Below are 24,647 nucleotides of genomic sequence, written 5' to 3' on the forward strand. Positions count from 1 at the left end.
GAAAATCCGACTGGATTGCGGCCCTCAAGGAGGGAGTTTGAGATACCTGCCTTTTACGGACCCCCTGCGGGGCCTCCAGTACTGCCCTAGTGGTATAGACAGGCAGTCTGCCCCCCTCGGATCCACCATAGTACAGAGAGCCAGTCTGCCTCCTCCCAGACCCACTGTGGGCCACCAGTATTGCCTTGGTTGTCCTGTGGTGAAACCAAACAGATATTCCGCCCTCCTTCTGGGATCCACCTCACTACCAGGGCCTCCAGTACTGCCCTGGTGGTGCAGGGAGCTGGAGCTAGTTGCACAAAGTAGCTGTGAGGGAGGGAGGGATTGACGGTAGCTCCGGCATCCTGTTTGTCTTGACTGTTTAGATCAGGGGTGCCCAACACATCGATCGCGATCGACCAGTAGCTCAGGAAGGCAACGCGAGTCGATCGCGGAGCCCATCCCGGGCTCCGTGATAGACTCGTGTTGCCATCTTGATCTACCGGGCCGATCAGCCTTCCTCTTCAGTGTTCTCTCTAGGGCCTTTTAGCTGGGCGGTCTGCCCAGCTGTCATCTGCTGCCGCCGCTGCTGCTGAACATTATAAAAAAACAAAAAAAAACCGGCTTGGAGATTTCAGCCCGCAGCGAACTTATGCTTCGTGGCTCTAACGTGTGCGTGCCGGCTTCCCTTCTCTTCCTTCCGAAACTGGAAGCTATGTCCAGGGGGGGGGGGGGAAAGGGAAGCCGGCATGCACATGTTGAGAGCCCTGAAGCAAGCATTCGCTATGGGCTAAGGCAGGAGATAGGTTAGTGAAGCATTTGCTCTTCTTGCTGCCGGGTCCTGCCTACTTTCTGTTTCCGCGAAGGCAGGACCCGGCAGCATTTCCCCCAATAGGTCGATCGCGATCTTGGCCCAATCAGCCTTCCTCTCCCCGACGGCAGAATTGACGTCGGGGAGAGGAATGCTGGTCGGCCGAAGCAGGGAGAGCTTGGGGCGGCGTCGGCTTTCGGGCCTGTTATTGGTGGCGGTTTGGGGACCTGTTATTGGTGGCGGTTTGGGTCCTAGTCCCTGATGGCAGTGGCTTGGGGGAGGGCAGGGAGAAAGAAAGAAAAAGAGCAGGCAGGGAGACAGAAGGAAAGAAGAGAAACAGAAAAAAAAAGAAAGGGAGGCAGAGAGAAAGAAAGGGCAGGGAGAGAGGAAGGAAAAGTTGGGGGAGGGAACGAGGTCTGGAGGAGAGGAAGCATACAGGCTAAAAGAAGGGAAGAAAGATTGGATGCACAGTCAGAAGAAGAAAGTGCAACCAGAGACTCATGAAATCACCAGACAAGGTAGGAAAAATGATTTTATTTTAAATTTAGTGATCAAATTGTGTCTGAATTTATATCTGCTGTCTATATTTTGCACTAAGGTCCCCTTTTACTAAACCGCAATAGAGTTTTTTTAGCGCAGGGAGCCTATGAGCGTCGAGAGCAGCGCTGGGCATTCAGCGCAGCTCCCTGCGCTCTAAAAACTGCTATCGTGGTTTAGTAAAAAGGGAGGGGGGTATATTTGTCTATTTTTGTATGGTTGTTACTGAGGTGATAGTGCATAGAGTCATCTGCTTTGACCTCTTTGAAAAACCCTGGAATAGGAATGATAATTAACAATTCAATGCGTACAGTGTGCATTGTGTTTTTTTTAAATTTTATTGTTGGTAGATCATTTTGACTTGGTCATTTTAAAAGTAGCTCGCAAGCCCAAAAAGTGTGGGCACCCCTGGTTTAGATTGTAAGCTCTCTTGAGTAGGGACTATCTCCTTCGTGACTCTGTACAGCGCTGTGCTCATCTGGTAGTGCTCTAGAAATAATTAATAGTAGTACCGTGTTTTTCCGAAAATAAGCCCTGGCATGATTTTTGGGGTAGGTCCTAATATAAGACATACCCCCAAAATAAACCTCTGTTTCAAACAGCAGTGGCAGGCTGCTTCATGGCCTTCCCCACCAGGGTCTTCTCTGTGCCACATCACTATTGACATCAGGGGAAGGCCACAAAGCAGCCTGTTAAGTGCTGCCATCACTGCTGTTTAGAAAGAGGTATGTCGGCCTTGCACTGGGAAGGTCAGCGGGGTTCTGCTGTGTAGGATGGGAATGAGGGATGGAAAGATGCTTTGCAAGAGGGGAGGAAAGATGCTGCACATGGGGAGGGAGGAGAAAGTGCTGCTGCCGGGAACCTGAGGAGTGTCAGGGACATTCAGGAGTAGCTTCTGGAGTCGATCCAACTAGGGCTTATTTTTGGGGTATGTCTTATATTAGGACCTACCCCAAAAATCAAGCCAGGGCTTATTTTCAGCACTTTCTCCTGGTGAGGAAGGCCATGAAGCAGCCTGCCACTGCTGTTTGAAACAGAGGTATGTCGGCCTTGTAGTGGGATGGTTGTCGGGGTTCTGCTGCATGAGGGGGAGAGATGGAAAGATGCTATGCAGGAGGATGGGTTGGCGGGGTTCTGCTGCACGGGGGGGGGGGGAGGGATGGCTTCATATTAACTGTTCCACAAAGATCTTAAGACTTTTTTTTATTTATTTCAGAAATGTTATGACATCTGAAATTCTGTTTAAGGATGATCTGTAATTTGTTTATTTTTTAACCATTTAACGCTCTATTTTATAGGGAAGATGTGACATACAAGAACAATGATTAGATTAGATCTAATGCAACACAATGAAATTGCTTTAGAAGTTCTGCTGCACGGGGAGGGTGGGATAGAAAGATGCTGCACGAGATGGGTGAGAGATGATCGTTGTACACACAAAAAAAGAGACATTCCTGAAAATAAGCCCTAGTGCATTTTGTGGACCCCAAATTATTATATGACTTGTCTTATTTTTGGGGAAACACGGTAGTATTAACAGAGAATTCTAACAGCTTGGCAGGCCAAGATATTCCAACCACTGATCTATAGATCTCGACTTTAGTTAAATCCAGACCTGATTCTTTAGGTATAGGGGTCTAAGCAATGGTTGATATTGATTTTCGATATATACCTTTGTCTAAGCATACATTAATTAAGGATGTCAGCCTTAACAGAAAATCAGGAGGAGCGTGCTCCAGCATATTAGCTGGACAGATATCCAAGCAGCAAAAAATTTTGGACATCCTTTTTAATAGGTTAGAGCAGTGTTCTTCGACCGCCGATCCACAGAAATTTCCTGCCGGCCCACAGGGCTGGCACGTGCATCGGGCCCGAGACAGTGTTCTTCAGCCACCGGTCTGCAGTGTGGTCGATGCAGCATTATCTTCAGGCTGGATCCCTCTTCCTCAGTGCTGCAGTACACAAAGCCGTGGGCATCGGCTCCTACGCCTGAACCGGAAGCCTTCTCTCTGACGTTGCACGGGACACACAAGGAGCTGCTGCCCGCGTCTTTGTGCACTGCAGCACTGAGGAAAAGGGAGCTGGCCTGAAGATAACACCGGGGGTGGCATAAAATGGCCAGGTGGGAGCAGACCAGATGGTAAGGCACAGCATGGAGGGAGGGAGACAACAAAGGTAGGGGGGAATGATTTTAGTTTTAAATTTAGTGATTGAATTGTGTCAATTTTGAGAATTTACATCTGCTGTCTGTATTTTGCACTGTTCAGGAAGAAATACATTTGTTTCTTTTTCTCTGGGGTTGTACTGCATGCAAAGTCTTGAATCTTAGGGTTTCGTTTGAATATATTAGTACTTTTAGTTTTTGGTCCTGTATTTGCATGGGGTTTTCTGGTAGGAATGAATGTTGAGAAGCATACAGTGTGCTTTGTGTAGTTTAATTCTGTGGTTAACCATTATGTGTTGTTAAGATTATATTGTGTGTGTGTGTGTATATACAAATCTATATCTTATCTATCTATATGAAAAATGAATGGAAAAATGGTGTTACAATTAGTACTATTATGGGGGTGGGGTCTGGGGTAGAGATGGACGGGTCTGGCCCATTGTTCTTCATCCGCCGGTCCGCGGACCTGTGCCAGTCCACAAAATAATAATTTTATTTCCCTAGCAACAGCAGCAGATGAATCCAGAGACCAATGGGAATAGCCCACATCTACCAGCAGACGGAGATAGAGAAACTGATTAACAGGTGGTCCTATTGGCTGGCACTCCTCCTGTTTATCCAGTATTCTCTATCTCCCAGCAGGAAAAGGTCGCTATTCAACTAGCTCCTGAATTCTGGCTGTGGCTGGAACTTTATTTTCTCCTGTTGAGGTTTCTCTTCAGTGAGACTGCCATTCTGTTTCTCCTGTTGAGGTTTCTCTTCAGTGAGCTGGCAATGCTATTTCTCCTGTTGAGATTTTCTCTTCAGTGAGACAGGAGTGTCCGGCTGAACGGTGCCGGCTTTAGGGGTTACACCTGGGTCCCCCCAGGTCCCTGCCTCACCCTCCCTCCAGTGATAGAGGGTCTGACTGGGTCTCAATTTTTTTCTTCTTTCCCTTCTCTGTAAAAAAAAAAGAGACCACAGTTCCTCCATTCTGCTCGGTTACTGCTGATCAACCAGCTTTAACTGGCTTCAACCAGCCCTAACCGGCCTTGTGTGTATGTCTGTTTGAACTTCAGGTTCTGTTTGGGAGTCTTAGTAATGTGGGTTCGGTCAACGTACATTTAAGGCATGGATATTTTATTGAGGCTAAGTTTTATGACTAGAAATCCGTGGAGGGAGCCGGGACTTCCCGCCCTTTGCATGTACACGCTTGGTTTCCTTGTTGGTTACAGCGCGGCAGTAGCGGTGCGATTTCATGCTCGCACTTGTTCTCATTGTTGGGTTTCAGTGTAGCAATAGTAGTACTGTTTATTCTGAGGCTCTCTTTCATCGGTGTTTGTCATGGCCATGTGCAGCTGATTGTGCAGGTGCCGGTTTATAGCAGCATGAGATGGGACATGTTTTTTCCGGCGCTGTGGGCCGTTCTTCTGGTTATTCCCTGAGTCTGATTTTATTTCTATGCAAGCCGCGGCAGGGTAAATTTTGCGGGGCTTGAATCCGACTATGTTTCTAGGAGCGTTGATGCAGCGACCACGTGTCAGTGAGAATCAGGTGTGCGCTTGGGTCTCTGGCGATGGCGGGAGAGCTGCAGGCTGCAGCGTTCCGGTAGTTTGTTTCCAGCTGACTTTGGTCAGGGTATGCCGGGGCTTCTCTCCTTTCCGGTTCAGACAAGTTGTATGTGTTTCACCAGCTTTGGGACAAGCTTGGGCAGGTTTATATGTCTATGTCTGTGTTCCTGCTGTACTCCCTTGAAGGAAGCTGCTTGTTTAATTGGACTCTGGGGTTAGCACTCAAGGGGTTTACCAGAGAGACTCTGACCTGGGCTAGGTCACCCAGTCTCGGTTTGTCTTCGGACTGGGGCGACATACGGCAACTCACGGCACGGTGAGATCAGCAGTAAGATAGTGCCCTGTATTTCACACAGGTATCTCATTGTCTCTCTTGGGGTCCCTGCAGATTGAGCCTTTGTCTGTTGGTAACTGTCCTTATTTGGGCCTCTGTGCTGAGCTGCATGTGTCTAGTAGTGGCACAGGATATATATGCCTAAAGGTAGTACAAACAGTTTCCAAGTTCGGGCTGTCTCCTATGGGCATAATGACACTGCGCATCTTCCTGCGGCCAGGACTCTCTTTCTCTATTTCTGAGGGGGCCTGGACTTCAGATTTCCATGCTTATCACGCTGGTTTCTCCTGTCACCATTTTCTCATGGCACATGCTAGACGGGTCCCCCGACCAGACAGGAAGGGCTGTACAGTTCCTTTTAACCAGGAGCCAGTTACCTATTCTATCAAACCCGCTGAGGATCACGCACTATGTGGCTGTTAGCCTCATCCCTGAAGCTCTCATTAGCGATGTGAGCTTTGTCTGAAACCTGTAAGGATGCTGTTGTTTTCCACAGGGCGGTAGATGCAGCATCTTGATTGAGTCTAGTACGTATTCACTTTAAAGGACATATGTATTTCGCTCATATTGCATGGGGTTGGTACTGTTTTCATGGTTCCAGTATATTCCTTTTTACATTGTGAAATTTGTTTTTTCCTAGGAGAATCTTCTTGCAGATCCTATAATCTCATCCTGCCATTCCCTGACCTTCTGCACTTCATTCTGAGGGGATCTTGACTTCTTCCAATGACTCTTCAGGCTTTCTCATGAGGGAGAAGACGCTATAATGTCAGGTCAGGGGGCTGTGAAGATTTTTCAGGATGCTTGCATCTTTGCATCCTCCTCAGGTTTCCAGTTAGTTCTTGGAGTCTCTATGTTTTGTGTTTCCCTTTTCAGTGTTACTGGTCCTCAGGACAGTTCTTGTAGTTCTTCGGGAACTAAGGGACGTTGTTCCATTTACTGCATGGTGCCCGAGACGAGGGCATTGGGCAGGCTGGATCCCATTCTGCTGAATTAGTTTCTCGGGGTTACACATTTCTGCAGACAACCTGGGAGTATATTTACATTTTCTCTATGGACTCTGAATCGGCACTTGGTTTGTCTGCCTCTCTTGGAGCAGCGCTTTCGGTTTTGGCACATGCCATTTTGCCTACCCAAGGCTTCAGAAACGTTTTAGGTGATGTGGGCGGTGGTAACGTTTTGGCGCTACCAGGCGATTCATCTAATTTCTTCTTGACTGCCTGCTTGATTCGGATGACTTCCAGTCGGGCCATTTGATTGACACGAAAAGGGTGGTATCTTTTCCTCAGTTCTTTACACATGCATCTTCGAATTTGCACAGCGCTCTTTTCTCCTGTACTATTTATAGGTATATCGGGGTGATGTTTTTATTCATATAGGAGAGACATGTGTTTCTTTCTGGAGACTTGGGCGTGGGGTCTCGGTCTCAGATTGGTATTCTTCACTTACCATGACCAAGAGTCACTGGGAACTTCGGTTTGCTTTCCCCTTCTTACGCTACAGCAGTCGCTTTTGTTCCGGTGGTTCCCGGTATCTCAGGGCTCCAATTATTTGGTATGCTCCTCCTGCATCGCTCTGTATGATTTGGTGGCTCAGCGCGATTTCTCTTTTCAAGGCATGCCTCGGTGTTTGCTGGACTAGCTCATGACCACCGACCATCCCGGGCTGTCGGGTTGGGGGGCTCGGTGGCTTCCATCCTCAGCTCCAGGAGTCTGGTCTTCAGAGGCGACTCAGTACTTGTTCATTCTTCTACTCTTGAGCAGGGTCAGGCTACCTTTCTGGAGCTTCAGATCATTCTTCCGGATTGCCGCTGAGGGTCCTTTTGGTCAGTATTAGGATGGGGGTATTTCTCTACAGCTTGGGCAGTAGGTGTTGTACTCAGTTGGCAGGTGAAGTTGTTCTGCTTCAATGGGTGGACTCTCATCTTCTTCTTCTGTTGGCAGATCCTTTTATGGATCAGGATAAGAGTTTGGATAGACTTTCTCTCCCCGGAATTTGAGCATGGCCCATTTCTTGTATGTTACAGCGTACAGCGCTGTGTACGCTCTGGAAAGTGTGCATGTTAGTAATAGTGTAATCTTCTGCATCCTGGATATTGAGATTTGTGGCTCAGGCGTTCTAGCTCTTTTTATGGACTTGAGATCTCCTTGACCTAGACCTCATGGCCTCGTCTCTCAATTCTAAGCTTCCTAGCTTCTTCGGCAGGCCCAGGGAGTGGGAGTTAGAGGGGGTAGCTGCGTGGCTCCTTTCTCGTCTCTGCCTTCTCTTTTTCATTGTTTTCCGCTGGCTGATGATGGCTTGGATTTGCCATCTCGAGCTTGCTTTCCGGGCACAGTATTTGTAGAATCTCTGGATTGGCGGCGCCATCCTTACTATACGGATTTGGTGAGTCTTTCGACAGCCGGACTAAGAAGTTTCCTGGTATCTCCGGCTTTGCTCACCTAGGGTCCGATCAACATGGATATTTGTACTACTTTAGTATTACGACCTAGTTTTTTGAAAAATCTTGGCTGACGTGTAAGGGTTATGCGAAGCAGGTTGTTTCTTCTCTTATCCAGGTACTACGGACGTCTTCTCCTGTGGCTTCTGCTTCCTTTTGGAGGTTTTTCCTTTCTTGGGTGCTTCTTAACGTTTGAACCACTCCAGAGTTCCTTTTTGGCACAAGTGTATTGCCGAGGGCTTAGCGTTCAATTCCCTTCAGCTTCTAGTGCCATTCTTGGCTTGTTACAAGGGCTAGGTATATTGCTCTTCGCTTACTTCTCAGCTTCATGTAGTTCAGTTCCTAAACAGAGTAAGGTATATTCATGCGCCTCTTAGAAAGCCCGGTTTGGAGTACAATCTTCACGTACTTCTTCTCAGTTTACCGAAGGCTTCATTTCATCCTTGTCTTTTGGGATTCTAAAGGGTTGTGCTGTTGAACATGGGGTTTCTTGTGGCCATGGCTTCAGCTCTGCAGTTTTCTATGTTGCAGGCCTTGTTCAACGGGGATTCCTATTTCTGATTTCCAAAATATGGGGTATCAGTTCGGATGGTACCACTATTTCTTTCATGTCATGCTCGCTTTTCCTTCCTTCTTCCTGGGAGGAGAAATTGGGAGCAGTGCTTTTATTCACTGCATTTTTTGATATGTACGTAGCGTTCTCCGTGAGCTCGGTTTCTAACGACTTTTAGTTGTTATATCTCCTTTTTGTATTCTTCAAGGGACGCCTCAAACGTATGGCGGTGTCCGAGGCCTCCATCGCTCGATGGGTCCAGGAGGACATTCTTTATGCTTGCTTGCTGGCAGGGAAGCGGTTGGTGAAAGAACTTCATGACCATTCCTCCGAAGCGATGGCTACTTCTTGGGCTCGGCCCAGAGGTTTTTTCCTTTGAGGAGATTTGTCTCGCGGCTAATTGGTCTTCCGAGAGTGCTTTCTCTCCGAATTTCTGCTTGGATGTGGGGGCGCATGCAGTAGGGGCGTTTTGTGCTTCAGTTGTTGCGGAGGCGGCGTTTGCTTCCCACCCAGATTGAGGATTGCTTTGCTATATCCCATTGGTCTCTGGATTCATCTGCTGCTGTTGCTAGGGAAGGAAAAATTATGTTCTTACCTGTTAATTTTCTTTCCCTTAGACGCAGCAGATGAATCCAGAGCCCCACCCTTTCTGGATATTGTCTCTCGGTTTTTTCTTTTGCAACTTTCGCAGTTTGTTATTATGGCAGGTTGTTTTCTGTATTATTGCATTTTGAGATTTGTTATGGGAAAGAGGTTTTTTACATGCTATGCCTATTGATGGTTACGGATGCTTGGGCAAGGAGCTATACTGGATAAACAGGAGGAGTGCCAGCCAGTAGGACCACCTGTTAATCAATCTCCGCCTGCTGGTAGATATGGGCTATCCCCATTGGTCTCTGGATTCATCTGCTGCGTCTAAGGGAAAGAAAATTAACAGGTAAGAACATAATTTTTCCTTCTGCCGGTCCGTAGGTGTCAAAAGGTTGAAGAACACTGGGTTAGAGGCTTGTTGTGGGGTGACAGCAAAGAACTCTTTCCAGTTTTGTCATCTGGTATTTCTTCCTCCCTACTGTCATCTAATATAATAAAGCCCTAAGCGCGCATGCGCACTACCACCTGCGTGCTCCCGTTTTCCGTGTGCTGTAGGGATCCGCAGGTAGGAGTGCGCATGTGCGCGGCGGTGCGGAGCCTGTCGGCTCTTGCCGTCTGAAGGATAAGGCCAAGAAGCACAACGGACTTTAATTCCTGCCTCCCAGGCTTCTCCTCCTGCTCCGGCTGGGCCTGCGTAAAAAACCAAAAAAACCCCAGAGCTCGCTTCGGGTCCGGCAAGGGCTGCGGGTCCTGAAACCTTCCGATTCAAGCAGCGTCTGCAGCACTCTACACATGCTTCTTCGGGGCCTTCTACTCCCCTGATTTGCTGGTCAGTAGAAGGCCCCGAAATAGCAGTATGTAGAGTGCTGCAGACTCTACTGGAATCGGAAGGTTTGTCAGGGCCGTGGGAAGGGAAGGGGAGGGGGGCGGTAAGAAACTAAGGGAGCCGTCCAGACCGCGGGAAGGGAAATGGGGGTAGGGGAAACGCTGCTGCTATACAGGGAAGTGGTGTGGGGGGAAGGAAATGGAGGGGGAGGGAATGCTGCTGCACAGGGAAGTGGTGGGAGAGAAATGCTGCTGCATAGGAGACGGGGAGAGAGACAGATAAATAGAAAGAAAAGAAGAAAGATACAGGGACAGGGAGAGAAACAGAAAGACAGACAGACAAAGGGGGCCAGGGAGAAAGACAGACAGCGGGAGGGAGAGAGAGACAGAAATAAAGACACATAAGCAATGCCTCCACTGGGTCAGACCTGAGGTCCATCGTGCCCAGACACACAGACATATATTCTAGTACCTGTTAATGTAACGGGCTAAAATACTAGTTAGAACATAAGAGCATAAGAATAGCTTTACTGGATCAGACCAATGGTCCATCTAGCCCAGTATCCTGTCTTCACAGAGGCCAATCCAAATCACAAGTACCTGGTAAAAACCCAAATAGTAGCAGCATTCCATGCCACCGATTAGAGCAGGGGTGTCAAAGTCGGTCCTCGAGGGCCGGAATCCAGTCGGGTTTTCAGGATTTCCCCAATGAATATGCATGAGATCTGTTTGCATGCACTGCTTCCAATACATATTCATTGGGGGAAATCCTGAAAATCCGACTGGATTCCGGCCCTCGAGGACCGACTTTGACACCTGTGGATTAGAGAATGACACGTTGATTGTTACACGTGGGTAATCCGCCGAAACGGGAAGAGGAAAAATGGTCGCTGTGGGGACGGGGACAAGGACATTCACCACCCTGTGGAGTGGTGAATTATCTTGTCTCCGCAGTGAAGTAAGCCCGATCGCGCGATCCAGCATCCCCACCCAATCGCCGCATCCTGCCATCTCCCTCCCTCCACCTTATCTTAGGTACTGAATTTAATTCTCCCAGCAGCATGCTTTCAATAAGTCGCGTGCGGCTACTTGAGTTGAACCGTCTTTGATGCAACTTCCTGTTGCGTCAGAAGAGAAGATTCAACAGTTTAAGCAGCCGCGCGTGCGTGACTTATTGAAAGCGTGCCACTGGGAAGAGAAGAGGGAGGGAGATGGAGATCGGGCGGGAGGGGGCTGCTGGACCGCACGATCCATGATCGCACGTGTTCCCTCACACTAGGAAGGAGGGAGTGAAAGGGAAAGAGATGCTGGGCCAAGGGGAGGAAGAGGGAGAGAAGTAAACCCACAGCAGGAAAAAAAGGGAAGGACAGGTAGGTGAGCCAGATGCTGGAAGCAGGGGGGGGGAAAGAAGAAAGAAGCTAGATGGGGTTGCAGAGATGAGACACATTGGTGTGGAAGAGGAAGAGAGGGGAAATCTGGACACAAGAAGGTAACGGAAACAGAGGGGAAATTATGTGCATGGGGCATAGGGACAGAGACATAAAGGGGACATACATGGGGATAGTATATGGACACGGGGTAATGCCTGATACATAGGGGAGATATTAGAAATGGGGAAATAGGAACACAGAAGCAAGATGGTTTGTGGGGACGGAATGGGGACCAAGCTCACAGGCTCCATCGGCATGCACAAATTACGTTGTAACGTGCCACGAAGGTAGGAGAGAGGTGGTCGGACCGCGTGAGGGGTGCAGAAGGGCAGTAGAAAGGAACAGATGCTGAAGGGGGTGGCGAGAGGGAAGGATGGTGGTGGTGGTGGTGGAAAGGAATGGAACAGATGCTGAAGGAGGGTGGAGAGGAACAGACGCTGAAGGGAAATGGGGATGACAGTGGGGAGAAGACGCTGAAGGGAAATGGGGATGACAGTGGGGAGAAGACGCTGAAGGGAAATGGGGATGACAGAGTGGGGAGTAGACGCTGAAGGGAAATGGGGATGACAGAGTGGGGAGAAGACGCTGAAGGGAAATGGGGATGACAGAGTGGGGAGAAGACGCTGAAGGGAAATGGGGATGACAGAGTGGGGAGAAGACGCTGGAAGGGAAAGGGGGATGACAGAGTGGGGAGAAGACGCTGGAAGGGAAAGGGGGATGACAAAGTGGGGAGAAGACGCTGGAAGGGAAATGCAGAAGACCAATTGGGGGGGTGGTGAAGGGAGAAGCACAGTAACAGAGCAAATGGAAGATGCAGAGAGAAGACAGACAGTGGATGGAAGGAATTGAATGAGAAAATGAGGGAATCGGAAACCAGACAACATAGATAGAAAAAAAAAAAATTGTATTTACACTTTTCCCTTGGTATTCACGGGGGTTAGGGGCAGAGCCAGATCGCGAAGTGTGAAAAATCGCGAATAACTTTGTGCCGGCTCTGACCCACCCCCGGACCTTGCCTGGTGGTCTCCGCCTCCGATTGCCTCCTTCTGTGCATGTTGCATGTTTGCAGGGGCCAGTGCGGGTGCTTCAGTCTCCTCTTTCCCCTCTTTGTTGTTGGGCCGGGCAGAGCAAATATTTTTCCTTAACTGGTGGTCTAGCGGGCTTTCGGGGCAGGAGAGATCTTCCTATTCTTCTGCCCTGTGCAGATCGCCAATAGGAAATGGCTGCCGTGAGCTCCCATAGTCTCTCTCGACTATGACGGGAGCTCATGGCAGCCATTTCCTATCTGCATGGGGCAGGAGCGTAGGAAGATCTGAAAAGGCTCTGAAAGCCCTCTAGACCACCAGGTAAGGCTGGGATGCAGGGGGGAAGGCGGGAGGGAGGCGGGGAAGATCCAAAATGAAGCTTTTTTTTTTTCTAAAAAAAAAAATCGAATCAGCGGATGCTGAAACCGCAGATTCGGAGGGGGAAGTGTATTTTCTTTTTTAAATTATTTTGCTTGGTCCTTGATCTTAATGCTATGCTGAGACTGACATTAGAGCTCCGCCTCCGCAGCGGCAGGGAGCCAGCTCCCCACGAGATGAGAGCACATCCGAAGAGACACTATTCTCACCCTGCGAGGCCAGTTCAACACCTCTGAGGACTTGTTAAACCCCAGGAAGGTGCCTGCTGTCGAAACATCTTTGAAAATGGAGGAACAAGGCCGTCAAGAGGTAAATCTAGGGACCGAGCACTTTTCTTATTGTGGTCATCCATTGAAGGGTATCTTAGCTAAGATACCCTTCAACGGATGACCACAATAAGATAAGTCACTAGTCACTTTTAAAGAACCACAAGTAGAATAATTTATTTATATTACACAACAAAGAGAATTATGCTTTTATAAATGCCCTGATGAGGAGACAGCACTTAAAACCTAAAGATAATGAATGGATTGAGTCTTAGATGGTGTTTCTAAGGGTCTTTAATAATAATAATAATTTATTTCTTATATACCGCCAAAGCCAAAGTAGTTTGAGGCGGTTTACAATAAAGAAGAGCTGGACATACAGCGAAAAAAAACCAATGGAGTATTTGAGTACATGAATATTTGTACAGAGTATGGTAACATTCTAGATGCAGGTTTACAACAAAAAGTAAGATGTGGCGATTTACAACAGGCGGTTTACAATAAAGAAGAGCTGGACATACAGCGAAAAAAAACCAATGAAGTCGTTGAGTACATGAATATTTGTACAGTGTATGGTAGCATTCTAGATGCGGGCTTCAGTGCATATCACTCATAAGATATTTGAATGAGAATAGTGGGTGGAACAAGACTTGCTCCATTGTTGAAATAGTTGCTGTTTGAAATAGCTGTTGAAATAGCTATTTGAAAATTCTTTTCAATATTAAACATTCGTGCGCATATACAACTAATATTTATCTTTGAAGCTTTAATTCTCGCCAAAGAAAGGTTGGGTCCAAGATGAAACAGGATAGCTTCTGTAGCAAAAAACATGCTCTTTCAAATGATAAAACAAAACTGCACATTAGATATTTGAATCTGAAAATTTACATAAGTGCATAAAGCCATATTTTTTGGATGGTCATATATTCAGCTTCATTTGACTGTAAAAGCTCATATTGCAAATCTTGGAAGTACCTCATGGTACATGTCTGCTGGTAAAGTTGTACCCTCAGCTGACTTGCCTACCAGCAGCAGTATGGAGCCAAACTGTGCCAAAAATTTTCATTTGTAAATTTTTTGCCTACTTTGCTGACCTGTAGAAATGGAAGCACGTTCTCAAAAGATTTCAAACTTGGCACAGAATCTTGCTCCAAGGTGTTGTACCAAACTGCAAAATTTCAGACTCCTAGGTAGTTTCCTTCTGCCGCAGTGCTCAAGCAAAGTTGACGTTTTAGGTCACACAAGGCAAGGGAGTGGATCAATTGCTTTTGTTCAACCACCCCTAGCTCCTGACCAAATTGAGATAGATCCCAAAATTTTTGCAGAGTTTCATTTGAGACCCTAGACAACACCCCTATAAAATTTGGTTGGATTTCAAGGGGGTCGAGTGTGTATGCTCCTGGTCCACTTGACATGGAATGACCCAATGGGAAGAATTCTCCAAGGACAAATACCATTAATACTTTCAAATAGTTCAAGTTACACTGCTTTGACTAACCAGAATTCAATTGCAAATTTCTTCTCTGTCCAAAAAAATACCCTCCTGAAAATTTGACATCTGGTAGAGAAAAAGTTGCTTTATCCAATGCTTTTTGAACCAAATTGATTGCTGGTGTCAAAATCGAAATACAAGGCTTCAAAGATGGGTAAAATTTGTTAATAATATTTTTGCTGCTCTGTTTGACTTGCAATATCTTTGCAAATAAACAAAAGCAAGGCCTTTAACTGGCGGCAGCCATTCAGAGTGCAATGCGGGACCAGGCAAGCATGCAAAAAGCACGCGCCTACCTCTTGCACCGGGAGCCGGGATGGAAAAAAAAGGTACGGGGGTATGCTTGGGGCTGGCTGCTACTACACCTGCCTACCATTAGATGTGCCCTGTACCCTGTCCCGGCCTACCACTAGACCACCAGAGGGGTACAGGGCACGCCATTTGGTTCAAAATTTTGTTTTTTTTTTTCTTGGTTTTTCTTCCTCTACAGGTGGGTGCGTCTTATGGTCAGGTATGTCTTATAGAGCAAAAAATATGGTAGCACAGTTGTATAATTTGAATCCTAATCGAAATAAAATGCTATGGTCTGAAAGCATATTGGCTTATTCATGTAATGTGCAATACTGTGGCGTGAAGGAATAGAGAAGTGGGCTGAAAAGCCATGGTTCCAATCCTACTGATGCTCTTTTTGACTTTGGATAAGTCTACTTAATCCTCCATTACCTCAAGTAAAACTTAGATTACAAGCATTCAGGGGACAGGTAAATACATTTAAATAACACACTTTGAGCTTCCTGTGAAAAAGCATGAACTAAAGTCAAGTTCAAATGTTAATATTTAACGTTGGCCAACTCTTGTCACAGTGACTTTGAAATGTTGTTTAGTTTCATTAGTGGGTTTAAGTGATTAACTTGGTGAGGCACTTGGCTCAACCCTGTGGGCCCTTGGTTCCCATTCTCCGCTCCTGCTCCCCTTATTGGTGCTCCTCCTGGGCTGTCTGGCTTAGCTTTATTCCTCTTGTATAAGGGTATAAAGCTAATTTAGACAAACCCTACACCTGAGAGATGGGCTTGGGAAAATTTACTGCTTATTTCAAGGATAAGCAGCATAAAATCTGTTTTACTCTTTTGGGATCTTGCCAGGTACATGGGTTGGCCACTGTTGGAAACAGGATACTGAGCTTGATGGACCCTACTCTGTCCCATTATGGCAACTCTTTTGTTCTAAGGCAGGTAGAAGGCGAAGGCACCTACATTTAAATGTCTTTTTTGTTTGTTTGTTTAATGTGAGTAATTCATTGCAAGTATTGGTTAAATCAATCTACACTGAGTTTTGTTTTTAGAAATGCTTTGAAAGAATATAGGCTTACTGTAGGCAAGCACATCTGATTCATGTTTTTGAAACTTAACATTGTGGTTATCCATAATTGGGACTGCTTTTTTTTTTTGTCTAAACAGACACTGCTAGAATACGTAGAAAAGTGGAAGACATCCGAAGATCCTTTGCCTCTGCTGGAAGTCTACACAATGGCTATTCAAAGTTATTCTAAAGCACGGCCATACCTTACTTCAGAGTGTGAAAATGTTGCCTTTGTGCTTGAACGATTAGCACTGTGAGTATCTGGTTTTCTGAGTTCATTAAGGGATCAGTTCTATGTAGTTCTGTGCCAACTGGTGCTGCGCTAAACATGATCCTATAAAAAATAGATGCACTGTATAGAATGTGTTTAGCTGTATTTAGAAGCATGCCAGGTTTTCTTGGCCCAAATACCTGCACCTGAGTTGGGCTCATAATGGTGCTCGTCAAGAAACGGGCACATAATTCAGAAATACTCCTAACCACACCTACTTTGCACTAGGCACCTACCAAGTTAGGCACTCAACTTTCAATTAACTCCAATTAATGCCAATTATGAGGTGTTGATTGCCAAGTTCCAGAACCAATTTATCCTGTTAAAAGTTAGGTGCCTAACTTTAGACAGACTTTATAGAATTTAGGGGTAAGTGTATTGAATGTTGCCTGAACGTTTTCTTAAAATTATTTTTGTAGATTAATTTACAAAATATAGCTCCCCCAATAAACTTTTTAAAGCATGAGAGACTGAGTACAGCTATACATAGTTTAGCACAAAACTGTAAAATTATATTCTTGCTCCCTGCACCAAAACCCAAATTTATATCCTTGATTCATATGAAATTTAGAATATATTCTGATTTTCAAAGTAATGCTGCATTCCATAGCATCCTGCAGAGCAATCCAGGATATGTGCATCTACCAGCAGGTGGAGATAGAGTACCAAAGAGCTCTGTCACATAGGACCCTGTGCAGCAGCCTCACTGAATATTCTCTCTAACAAGTGGTCAGGCCTACCCTGTGTAGCTTTGAAGTTGTATTCCTGGCCTATTCCAGTAAGATAGTTGAGTTTAGGGCCTTGGGCTTTGGAGTATATCTGGTGGTACCTACCCCTCTCTCCCCTTCTCCTTTTTGCTGGACTCTTCCCTCTGGATTAACAAATCTCTTGCTTCTTTAAATATAAAAACAAACAAAAAAACACTTTAGAGGCTGATTTTGGCTGGGACCTGTTTGAAGGATCCAGCTGTGCTCTGTTTCAGTGGAGACTATGTTTTGTGTACTCTGGGTTTCCTTCCTACTTGTGCCTCTGCTAGAAGTTGCTCCCTGGGATCTGTAAGTAGGTTTTCTTATTTATAGCTGCTGCTGCTGAAATGGTGAAACACTGCTCCCAGTGTGTGGGCTGGTGAGCAGTTTCGGGCATCTGTACTACTTGCAGCCGGGCTTCTCCTCACAGCTCTCATCCATCTGGAGCTTTTTCAACCTCTTCCAGGGGACTTCAGTTGGAGCCTTGAGGACAATTTTGGCTGGTTCTGTGGGACGGATTGACTGGGACAATTTGGTGGCCATCTTTGAGGCTCCAATGTGCATGTCTCTGCTGCTCTGTTGGATTTGTGGATGGATTCAACTTATGCTCCATTTACTCCTGTATTTGTGCTTCTGATGCACAAAGCCTTAAGAGACCTCAGTCATCTTGGGGTCCCTCTGCATTAGCATCTTAATAAACAGGCACGTTTGGACCTCCCCAGGGAGGTTGAGCTCTCATTTCTGTTGTCATGGATTAAAGGGGCCTTTCTCAGCGTCTTCTGCCTGCCCTCTTTCTGACCTATTGGAGGAGTGGGAGCTTCCCCATGATGAGAGGTATGGCCTATAGGAAAAGGGAGGTGCTAATGCCCCTGTATAATAAGACTGGCGAAACCTCATTTAGAATATTGTATATAATAATGGAGACTGTACCTTCAAAAAGATATAAACAGGATGGAGGTCCACTGGGAGTCTTTGTGATAAGAGCGCAGCCCTCTCGCTCCTGCCTTTTAAAATAATTGCTGTGATTTCTCGCAGCTGTTCACAGCATTTCCTATAGTACTGCAAGCTGCCATGAGAGGTCGCGGCAGCCACGAGGAAAGAGGAGTGAAAGGGCTGCGCTCCTGCCACAAAGACTCCCACTGGACCACCAGGTACCTTTGTAGACCCGAGGGGATTCATGGGTTTGGGAGGGAGATTAAGGGGGCAGGTGAAGGAGGAATGAGAGAGAGGTACAGAGACCTGTGAGGGGTTGGAAGGGAGAGAGTTGTCAGACCAGGGGAAGGGAGAGAGATACCAGACTAGAGGTCTGCACGGGGATCGTGGGAATCCCACGGGACTCCCACGGAGACCCCCCTCTGGCCCACGGGACTCCCAAAGGTACCACCCTCTAGCCGATGGGACTCCCACAGGGATGGAAGGCTTTGGAAGCAGGGTTCGTCCATATAATATAATGGACACGTTGGAAAATTGCAAGCAATGGAATTGAGGGTGAAATTCTAATATGGATTAAAAACTGACTGGAGCATAGGAAACAGAGTGGGGGTAAATGGATAATACTCGGACTGGAAGAGAGTCACCAGTGGGGTGCCGCAGGGCTTGGTGCTTGGACCCGTGCTCTTTAACATCTTTATAAATGATCTGGACATAGGTACGACGAGCGAAGTGATTAAATTTGCGGATGATACGAAGTTATTCAGAGTAGTAAAGACGCAGGGGGATTGCGAAGATCTGCAACGTGACATAATCAAGCTCGAGGAATGGGCATCGACAGGGCAGATGAGGTTCAACGTGGATAAGTGTAAAGTGATGCATGTCGTTAACAAAAATCTCATGCACGAATACAGGATGTCCGGGGCGGTACTTGGAGAGACCTCCCAGGAAAGGGACATGGGAGTTCTGATCGACAAGTCGATGAAGCCGTCCACACAATGTGTGGCGGCAGCAAAAAGGGCAAACAGAATGCTAAGAATGATAAAGAAGGGGATCACGAACAGATCAGAGAAGGTTATCATGCTGCTGTACCGGGCCATAGTACACCCTCACCTAGAGTACTGCGTCCAGCACTGGTCGCCGTACATGAAGAAGGACATGGTACTACTCGAAAGGGTCCAGAGAAGAGCGACTAAGATGGTGAAAGATTAGAGAAACTGGGCCTCTTCTTCGAACAGAGGGGACATGATCAAAACATTCAAGGTACTGAAGGGGATAGACTTAGTAGATAAGGATAGGTTGTTTACCCTCTCCAAGGTAGGGAGAACGAGAGGGCATTCTCTAAAATTGAAAGGGGATAGATTCCGTACGAACGTAAGGAAGTTCTTCTTCACCTAGAGAGTGGTAGAAAACTGGAACGCTCTTCCTGAGTCTGTCATAGGGGAAAACACCCTCCAGGGATTCAAGACAAAGTTAGACAAATTCCTGCTGAACAAGGACGTACGATGGTAGGGCTAGTCTCAATTAGGGTGCTGGTCTTTGACCAAAGGGCCGCCGCGTGAGCGGACTGCTGGACATGATGGACCACTGGTCTGACTCAGCAGTGGCAATTCTTATGTTATGTTCTTAAAGAGGGGGTTTATAAGTTAATTACCTGAACAGAAAACAAAAAAAGGGTTCCACCAAAGAGATTCCACAAGGAAAACAGCAGCGCAAACAGAAAAGAAACTGTGGAATTGATGATCCTGTCAGAAGTAATTGCTGCTTTTTATGGGGACGGGCAGGGATGGAGGTAATTCCTTGCGGGGATGGGTGGGGACGGAGAGGATCCTGACGGGGACGGAGAGGATAATAGTGGGGACGGAGAGGATCCTGGCGGGGACGGGCGGGGATGGATGGGATTTCTGTCCACCTGCAACTCTCTATACCAGACCAGGGAAGGAGGGGAGAGAAATGCCAGATTGTGGGAAGGGGTAAGGAAGGAGAGAGATATCGGACTGTGGAATGGAGAGGGAAGAAGAGAGAGATGCCAGACCACGGGAGAAGAGAGAGGAAGGGGAAAGTAAGACATGGAAAGCAGAAAAATGGAAAAAAATGTTGAATGTTAAATGTTAATGCCAAAGATGGATGCAGGACAGAAAGAGTGAGAAACAGTCAATGGATATGAAGGCCCTTGAAACACAGTTAAGAGCACAGTCAGAAGGAAGTGCAACCAGAGACTGGGAAAGGATGATTAGAAAAATAAAAGCACCAGACAACAAAGGTAGGAAAAATGATTTTATTTTCAATTTAGTGATCAAAATGTGTCAGTTTTTTGAGAATTTGTATCTGCTGTCTATATTTTGCACTATATTTGTCTTAATTTTCTGTAGCTTTTATTGAGGTGACATTGCATATTTTAAAGTCATCTGCCTTGACCTCTTTGAAAACCTCCCCCAGAATAAAATGATTAACTTTTTCTCTTTATACAGTATGCTTTCTGTAGTTTAATTTTGTGGTTACCATTATGTATTGTTAATAAGATTATATTATGTGTATTTGAAAAATGAATAGAAGAAATCGCATTACAATTAGGGGGTTGGGCGGAGCTTGGGCAGGGGCACTCGGTTGATATTAGGGGGTTAGACTTAGGGGGATACTTGGCTTGAAGAAGTTGAGAAAGTGCTATACATCTTACACTATATTTGCCATGCTATGTCTACTACACAATGTTTGCCATCCCATGTCTACCGTACTAGGTTCTGTTATATTACATGTCATACTGTAGTGTCATTCCAAACTTTTAGAATGTCTAGATGCGTTTGGGATTCAAGATAAGGTACTTACCTGGTTCTAAGAATTTTTGGAGTCACGTACCTACCAAGTCCGAATGGACAATATCTGTTTTGAAGAGCGGAAAAGTTCACCATTCACCCCACTTCTATTTAATGTTTATCTTTCTTTGGGTAGTAGACTTAGCAATTTTGGAGTAAAGCTCTTCAACTATGCTGATGATATTATGGTTATAATTCCATATCCATCCTGGTTCGCCAACATTATTCATATTATTGCTGAAGTAATTGAATCGATTGAGGGTTTGTCAGATTTTGGATTAAAATTAAACTCCTAAAAGACTAAGTTTTTCTTTGTTTCACCTCGGCAGAATACATTTGAGGACCTTATCAATAGTGGGACTACTATTTGCTTCTCGATCAAAATACTGGGAGTTACGCTTGATCAGAACTTGTGCATGCAGAATCAAGTGGATATGGCAGTTCGTAAAGGCTTCCATATTCTGTGGAAATTGCGTTCTATTAGAGCTTATTTTTGGCATTTAAATCCACTAGTTCAATCACTAGTGTTGGGTTATCTGGATTATTGTAACATTGTCTACTTGGCCGGTGCCAAAAAGACTATCTCCAGGCTACGAGTTCTACAAAATTCTGCGGTTAGACTTATTTTTGGTTTAAAGAAATATGGTCATATAACTCCCTACTATCATGAATAACATTGGCTGCCTGTTGAGGCATGTATTATTTTTAAGTTGGGCTGTATTTATTACTAGCTGATCACCCGGCATTGTCCGGATATTTATTTATCCCAATCTTCCGGTATCGATAGACTTGTATTCAGTGATTGTGCCTGGAACTTGGACTTAAACGGCATTGGGAGTGTCGGAATTCATCAAGTGAGCCCGTAAAGTATGGGGTAATATCTAATATCACCCCCTCCAGGGCTCTATCGTGTGCGTGCCGGCTTCCCTTCTCTTCTCTCCGAAACCGGAAGTTGCGTCCCGTGGGGGGGAGGGAAGAGAAGGGAAGCCGGCATGTGCATGATAGAGCCCCGGAGGGAAGCTTACAACTTAATAATAATAATAATAATAATAATTTATTGTTTATATACCGCCAAAGCCAAGGTAGTTCGAGGCGGTTTACAATAAAGAAGAACTGGACATACAGCGAAAAAAACAATGAAGTCTTTGAGTACAATACAATACAATATAATAAAGAAGAGCTGGACATACAGCGAAAAAAGACAATTAAGTCTTTGAGTATATGACTGTTTGTACAGAGTAAGGTAACATTGTAGGGACGGGTTTACAATAAGAGTAAGTCAATAGGAAGAGCAGGTCGTACAGTGTGGGGTGAGCAGTGAAGGCTTTGGGAATTCTTGGTCAATAGGAAGTAGATCAAGGTGACTTACAAAGAAGGGTAGGTCATACAGTGTGGGATAAGAAGTGAAGACTTAAGGAATTCATGGTCACAAATCGGTTGAACAGGTTGGTTTTAATTAGTTTTCTGAAGTTGAGGTAGGATGAGGAGTGCATGATGGTGCTGCTGATTAGAAGCTCAGAATGCGTATCTAGGGTGAGGTAGCGGTCCAGTGTCACTCCTAAGATTTTTATGGTATCGACAATAGGGAAGTTCTGTCCATTCAGGGTTATTGTAGTATCCATGGGAGGGACCTTATACAACCTGGGCCAATCAGAGCTTCAGGCCCTTCCACGGTGCATCCCAAGATGCACCTGGGAGGGGACTACCTAATTAGTCTAAGCAGGCAGCTGGGAGGAGTGGATCTGCGTCCCTCTGGCTCTTTGATTTTTAGGTAAGGGGGGTGTTTATTTGCCAGTGGGGGAGAGTGGGCATCTCTCCCGCTGCATGGGGGGGTGGAAGATGGTGGCGGGGGGTTGTTTACTTGCCAATGGGGGAGTGTGGGCATCTCCCCCACTGTGGGGGAGGGGGGTGGAAGATGGTGGGGGTGATTTACTTGCCAGCAGGGGAGAGTGGGCATCTCCCCTGCTGCAGGGGGTTCAAGTCGGGTTGCAACAGGGATTTGTGCAACAGGGATTTGTGCAGCAGGAGAGTGGGCATTTCTCCCACTACAGGAGGGGTGTTGCTGCAGTTTGTGTTTGCCGCCGCTGCTGCAGGGAAGGGGTGTTGTGATGCAGCAGAGAGATGGGCATTAGAGATTTGTCCCTGTCCCCACAAGAACTCAAGTTCCCTGTCCCATCTCCACGAGTTTTGTCGCTGTCCCTGCCCCGTTCCTGTAAGTTCTGCCTTAACCACACAAGCCTTGAACACTTATGATTTTAAAATGTTTGAGGCTTGTGTAGATGAGAACAGAGCTTGCAGGAATGGGGCAGGGACAGGAATAGAACTGGACGGGATGAGAAAATGAGTTCCCACGGGGATGGAGAAAAATTTATCTCCGTGTCTTTTTCTAATGGGCATCTCTCCTGCTGCATCACAACACAGGGATTTGTTTTGTAGCAGTCTTTGACACTGACCGGCACCCCTGGACAAGTCGATTTTTTTTTTTTTTTAATAGTTGCTAAAGGCAGACACTGCTTTTTAAAAATAGTTTGGCATTTTTTAAGAATCCACCAGAGGGCTCATTTCAACATTGAAGAGCCCATTTGCATGTCAGTACTGGAGACTGCTAGAATCCTCGCTAAAGAGGGAGATAATCCCTTTTGATAATCCATCACTTAACTGCATACAGGCTAAACTGCCAGAAAACAGTTTAGCGATGGCATTAGTTTTGAGAATCTAGCTCTCAAAACTTTAACATGGTCGCTAAACCAGTTCCAGCTAGTTAGTGTTCATATATTTTAGCGGCGGATTATGAAAAGGGCTTACTATGGTATTTTCTGAGATTCCTAGCAGTCTCAGACTCTGCCATGCAAATATATTACAATGAGGCCATTAATATTTAAAGGAGCACTCCAAACGATTCTCTATTATCGCCGCCGGGTGATTTCCTAACCTTGCTATCCTACATTTGCGAGCAAAATTTTACGGCATGTCCGAGCTGTTGTAGCCTTTCTGCTGCTCAGTGCCTGAGTGCTGATTGGCTTAGGCATTAACAGGAAAGTAAGGCTTGACAGCTCAGACCTATCAGAAAATTTTGCCGCTGCCAAGCAACCCCCTGGTAGTGGGAGAGAGATGCACTCCCTCCTACTGCCATGCAACAACCCCCGACACCCTTCTCCCTCCCGGCAGTAGGAGAGGACAGAAATCTCACCCGTCCCCGTGAGGAATCCCCTCCGTCCCCACCCGTTCCTATAAACTACAGAAATAGTTATTTCATTTAATTATGCTACTGAATTAAAGGCTCTGGTAGAAACCCATTTACAAATAAGCAAAAAGACTTTATTAATTTGGAAATATTAATTGGGAAGAATACATATTTTGTAAATGGGCTTCTACCACAGCCTCTAATGTTTATAAATTTTTATCAACACAACTAATATACTACTTTATCCTAAAGCAAAAAAAAAAAGAATTTTTTTCCTACCTTTGTTGCCTGGTTTCTGCTTTCCTCATATTCTCATTCAATTCCTTCCATCCACTGCCTCTCTTCTCTCTGCGTCTTCCATTTGCTCTGTTACTGTGCCTCTCCCTTTCCAAATTGGTCTGGCACCCATCTTCTTCCCTCTGCTTCCCCCTAGTCTGGCATCTCTGTCTTCTTCCCTGCCAGCGTCTTCTCCCCACTCTCTCTTCCCCATTTCCTTTCAGTGTCCTTCTCCCCCCTCTGTCTTCCCCATGTCCTTTCAGCGTCCTTCTCCCCCCTCTGTCTTCCCCATGTCCTTTCAGCGTCCTTCTCCCCCCTCTGTCTTCCCCATGTCCTTTCAGCGTCCTTCTCCCCCCTCTGTCTTCCCCATGTCTTTTCAGCGTCCTCCCCCCCCATCTTCCCCATGTCCTTTCAGCGTCCTTCTCCCCCCTCAGTTTTACCTTAAGCGTCTTTTCCTCTCCACTCTACCTTTCCTCCCTTTCTCCCTCCCTGCCCCTTACCTTTGTGGCGCTTCCCCGCCCAACTGACAACAGAACAGGCCCAGTCCGACAAACCTTCCTGACCTGTAGCCGCGAATCTAAATTACCTTCTTACAGCAGCTGGAGTATTGAAGCTGCTGTAAAAAAGTAATTTAGATTCGCGGCTACAGGGCAGGGAGGTTTGTGGGACCGGGCCTGTTGTCAGTCGGTCGGG

General features: G+C 46.2%; 1 protein-coding gene across 3 annotated transcripts in view; it reads left to right on the plus strand.

Moving 5' to 3' along the window:
- The window catches only part of ZNF292 (zinc finger protein 292), a 191,282-nt gene that overhangs the window by 4,120 nt on the left and 162,515 nt on the right, over window positions 1-24,647 (plus strand). For all 3 annotated transcript variants that reach the window (XM_033937210.1, XM_033937211.1, XM_033937212.1), the window contains exon 2: window positions 15,833-15,987. In XM_033937210.1, coding sequence (XP_033793101.1) covers window positions 15,833-15,987 — 155 coding nt within the window. The remainder of the gene's footprint in view (window positions 1-15,832; window positions 15,988-24,647) is intronic.

The sequence above is a fragment of the Geotrypetes seraphini genome, chromosome 3, assembly GCF_902459505.1.
Source record: "Geotrypetes seraphini chromosome 3, aGeoSer1.1, whole genome shotgun sequence".
Lineage (NCBI taxonomy): Eukaryota > Metazoa > Chordata > Amphibia > Gymnophiona > Dermophiidae > Geotrypetes > Geotrypetes seraphini.